Source organism: Penaeus japonicus, unplaced genomic scaffold (genome assembly GCF_977035675.1).
Source record: "Penaeus japonicus unplaced genomic scaffold, GWHDUDI00000001_assembly GWHDUDI00000018, whole genome shotgun sequence".
Taxonomy (NCBI): Eukaryota; Metazoa; Arthropoda; class Malacostraca; order Decapoda; family Penaeidae; genus Penaeus; species Penaeus japonicus.
The window spans coordinates 24,622,281-24,627,280 of record NW_028234420.1 but is presented as its reverse complement, the minus strand read 5'-3'; the positions used below and the strand labels follow the sequence as shown (position 1 = coordinate 24,627,280).

Below are 5,000 nucleotides of genomic sequence, written 5' to 3'. Positions count from 1 at the left end.
GCATTGGCATCTGTAGGAGCCTGGAGTTGGGACACACACGTGGGCACACAACTTCCCTGGGAACCTAGCACAGAGGTCTTCTGATTCTGTGGGAGGAAGATGGCAGCTCGTAGAATGGCGCTAACGTGGTGGCGTGCAGAACGTGTGTTTCTCTTTGCACAATGGGATTCATTTTATTTTTGACAAACTCTTCATTATATATTTCCTTATTAAGAGTTCTCTCTTAGTAATGAAATATTCTTAAGCTATTTGATGATAAATATTCAGGGTTCTAAACTTCCTTACATGTCAGTAAAAAAAAAAAAAAAAAAAAAAAAAAAAAAAAAAAAAAAAAAAAAAAAAAAAAAATATATATATATATATATATATATATATATATACATATATATATATATATATATATATATATATATTGTATTACTGTTGCTAACAAATGATAATAAGTTGAGAAGCTGAGGAAAAAAAAATACGCTAGTTCTGTTGACTAATGCAAGTCTAGGCTTTTGCAGTTTCTGAGTATTGAAAATTCAGGATGTAGAAATGAAGCAAACTCCAATATCAAACTAAACTCAGTTCACAAAGATGAGTGCATGTATTATTAAAGATATCGACATCACAGACAAAGATTTTTGAAGTTAGGAGACTCACCTGGAACTAAACCAACAGGATCGGTGACTCCCGGATAAAGTGTGTTGAAGTCAACAGCACTGTTACCTGCAACAAAGAAATATTACAACCCATCATGGACATACATCTAGCAAATGTTGAATCTAAACTACCACTAGTAAGATGCATCAATATCTAGGTCAGCTGGTAAGTGTGAATTCGTCAAGTACTTACTGACGCCCCCGTACGCTGGCTGTTGAGGATCTGATATGCCCGTGGAAGCAACAGATGCCTGGCTGCAGCAGTGGAGATACGCCGTGTCCCATGGGAAGCCAAATGTAAACCGTGAGTTGCATCCCATTCCCATGTTTCCACTTACTAGTCCAAGCTTGCAACCATCACAGCAGTCCTGGGTGTTGGCGGAGTGAGGTATTGCTAGTATTACTATTTCTTTTTTCTTGATATCTTTATTTTGCTCTTTTTTCTTTGTGAGCCTTTATCGCGTGCATTTTCCAGTTTTTTTTATATATCTCAACTATGATTCATGACAACTATTTGTTCTACCTGAATTGTAATGTAACATATACATGCGCGCGCATTAATAAATTAAATGATAATGATAAACTCAAATCAAGATCATTTTTGCAAGAACTATACAGAAAAACTCATTCTGGCATAGCGCCAAACATCGAAACTTCGAAGTAAAATTTGCACAAAGTATGGTCGCTTTACATTACATAATTAAAAGGTATGAATTCTGCAGACAGAAAAAAGGAATATCTTTTAAAGAAATGCACTATTATTATTACAGTAAATTCTGTAACTGTATCAAGAGGCTGTACCTTGTAGAACTCTCCGCCTTCCTCCGTGATGGTTGTACATTCTTGTCCCCCCTGCGCTGCTTGCTTGCCTTTCTGGCATTGTTTATCTCTAGAATACATGATTTTAGTAATATCCTTCACAACGGACAATTGGTGATAAAAGCGGCGGTTCGAATCCAGCCTTTCTACAATACTCAATTCATATCAGCTTCCAGAAATGAGTCACATTCCTTCTAGAACACATTGCAATATGAAACGAAGGCTGGATGGATGTATATTTTTTTCTAGTCATTTTAAACATTAAGTCGAACATGATTCACTGGTAATTAATGTATACTCCCTGGGGTGGGGTTGGGGGGAGGGTGGAGCAACACACGAGAATTTAAACATTCCATTCAAAGAATCTCACTGAGAAAACTCAGCAAATACAAACAGGCAACCGTAGAAGTACATGCAACATGATAGAACCCACCCGGCTAGCCACCGGGAGAGAAGTTTCCTGAACACTGGTGTTGGTAACTACACCGTGAAACATCGTGGAAGTAACACCGCCTTGTCGCTTGACAATAGATCTCATATCATAGTCTTAAAATGATTCTGTTGATAAGTTGGTGTTTGAGACGGGAATGGGTAACGAAACTACTCTTATATTACCAGTAAATACACCTGTATGTAAACGTGCAACTGATAAATACAAGTACTTAAATGTAGAACTTAAAGAATAAATGTATAATCTTTCAATTTGTGTGTTTTTTGCACAGCTCGTGCATATGCCGACCAATATTTAAGTAAATTTTAAGCAAACATTTATGTCTGTACGCAGGAATTAGCATGGGACACAGAAGTGACTCCTGGACAAGAAAACTGAGATGAAAAAAAACAATCGAAATCGTATGCACAACGCAAATATAATATAAATCCATATATAAGCAGAAAAAATGAACACTTCTCTTCCATACCTGTAATATCTGAGGCAGCAGATTCCAGCCGCTGTGACGCAGATAGACTGATGTTCTGACGGCACGCCTGCTACCGGTAAGGGGAAGGCGGAGCACACCTTGGACTCCCTGGCCCAGTTGGCCCCAAAGGCACAGCATCTTCCAAAGGTTGGCTCCAAGTCTCCTAAAAGGATTGATAATAATAGGGATGAATTACCCTCTGGTAACATGCAACAGGATAAATAAAATCGTTTGATGCACGTAATCTAGCAATTGTTACATATATGTTACATTACTTAATAGCTGCCGGGAATGATGGATGAACAGTTTAACACCAAAATATACATATCTGCATATGATACATACATGCATTATGTGATTAGTAAATACATAAAAGATTATATCAGTATTTCACCAAATTCGGCGATGTTCATGTCTGCATAAAAATATGGTCACACATTTGATTCTGTAATTAATGTTTCTATGATCGAATGATCTGACATAGTCATAGTTTGAATTTACAGCAAACACAAGTTTGCTTCTTTTTTTAGGTAAAATTCTTTGGACTATTACTTCCTTACAGATTTGAAATTCTTAAACCTTAATGTGTGGGGAAGGTTTCTGCCATTTAATTTTGATTATAAAGTCATTAAGATGTACTGAAAAAAAACTGTTGTTATGTAACTGGTCTAACATACCTGATGTGAGCAAAGGCAAGTACAAAGATGTAATTTGAAATCTAATTTTTGCTTTTTGTTTCTTGAAATTGTTTTTTAGAGAGACGTTATAATTGTTATGACGATCATAATACACAGTGATAGATGCAGAAGACATGGATAAACACACAGATGCATATAATTTTCCATCGGATGCAGAATATTCCATTCAGGCATACTACAATTTCAGAAAAAAATACAATGTAAGCATACTGCATATATCCTCGTTCATAGAACGATTTCGGACTCGATGGCAAAGGCTCGTACGGCGCACGTGTGCAAACAAATAACCTTCCTCGTCTATCCTGATACTGGTCACGTGATCACGAAATGGGTTTTTAGAACTTGTCTGTCTTCCAAATTGAGTCGAAAATGTCTAAGCTTGAAAATAAAATGAATACATGGAATAATTTTCTTAAATTTGAAGGTATGTTTCATTCATCTCAAGCTTGTTAGTGAAAAGTAAGCATTTGGTGATTCCGCACAGATAAACTATTAGTACTTAGAACTTAATAAAGTCATGGCTTAACAACGGAAAACTCTACGCAACGAAACACATATTTGACACGGTGACTCTACCTACACCTTTGAATTCTTAGTGCTCTATCATTCAAAGAAGATGAAATGCTAATACAGACTAGCCTCTCTCAATACTCAGTTAATAGTCTATTGAGTTAGGGAGAGGAGATAGCGAAAAGAGAGAAGGAAAAAAAAGCTAAATAATAGTATGGTGAGTGTACAATTGATTATAATTTTTATCTTTAATTCTTGTCTTTATCATTGTCATCATCAATCATCATCATCATCATCATCATCATCATTATCACCATCAACATCATCATCACATCCTCATCATCATCATTATCATCACCTAATACCATCATCATTATCATCACCACCTAACACTATTATCATCATCACATCATTACCATGTATAATATTTGTTTATTCTGTGAGTACGGCCCATTTTTGGATGAAATTCAATCAGTTCGCGCTCCGACATTTTCACTTGGGTTACTTCTTAACAAACACTCAGGCACTTAAAGCATGAATGAAAAGCTTTAACATTCAAATGACACAGCAAAGCGTAAAAGAAGTATAAAAAGCCTGCAGTTCCCTTACCACTTAGCCTTGCCACTCTTTCGAAAAGGAGTGAGGGAGCAAGATTGCGCGTCATGTTTATTTGTTAATGTAGCATGTGTACTTTCGTATGCTGTGTATTTATCCTTGCTTTTAACGACAAAGTGGTCTAACCTATAAAAGCCAGCCACCTAACCTTTTGTGGCGCCAGTGGCACCCACGTCACGGATGAAACTGTGGCCTTATTTTCACTAAAGAAAAGTAATCTTTGTATATGTTGAATATGTCTATGTGTACATGTGTATATGCGTTTCTGTCTATCCTTTCATTAACCTCGTAAAGTAAGGGATAATTACAAAAGTCCCTTACGTCGTATGCATATGATTACTGTCATCTAAATCTGAATATATTATTAAGTATGTATCTTTAGCCTAAAATGGCCAAGCTACAGTATATTTTATCATCATAATTCAAGATTTTCCTTGTAGATGTATATCTCATAAATAATCGCTAATGCACAGCTTTGCCCAACTTCACTATTATTTCTCTTCCCAAGTGTTTTTCTCTTTTCCCACAAATCTTGTCTAATTCCTCTCCTCTCGAGTTTGTGAGAGTGGTTGTTCCCTGTACATTATGGACCTTCAGCTTTCAACGCTTTGCTTCTCTTCTGTTTATGTCGTTAGAGGGACGTTTAATATCACCAGAATCTTTCAACTTCCCAAGGCTTAGCCAAGCGGTATATTTTTTCTGTCTGTAATGCTGTTAACATCTGCGTTTTAATATAATTTACAGACAAAAGTACTTCAAAAAAGACTATGGAAAGGCTTATTTTCAAGAAA

General features: G+C 36.2%; 1 protein-coding gene across 6 annotated transcripts in view; it reads right to left on the bottom strand.

The window, feature by feature from the left end:
* LOC122254758 (uncharacterized) overlaps positions 1–5,000 on the bottom strand; it is a 39,829-nt gene that overhangs the window by 26,841 nt on the left and 7,988 nt on the right. For all 6 annotated transcript variants that reach the window (XM_043018608.2, XM_043018609.2, XM_043018610.2 and 3 more), the window contains exons 2-6: positions 2,387–2,549; positions 1,449–1,536; positions 841–1,015; positions 649–714; positions 1–86 (exon numbers count right to left, since the gene is read on the bottom strand). The exon at positions 1–86 is cut by the window's left edge and continues 62 nt beyond it. In XM_043018608.2, the coding sequence (XP_042874542.2) occupies positions 1–86; positions 649–714; positions 841–1,015; positions 1,449–1,536; positions 2,387–2,549 (578 nt within the window). The remainder of the gene's footprint in view (positions 87–648; positions 715–840; positions 1,016–1,448; positions 1,537–2,386; positions 2,550–5,000) is intronic.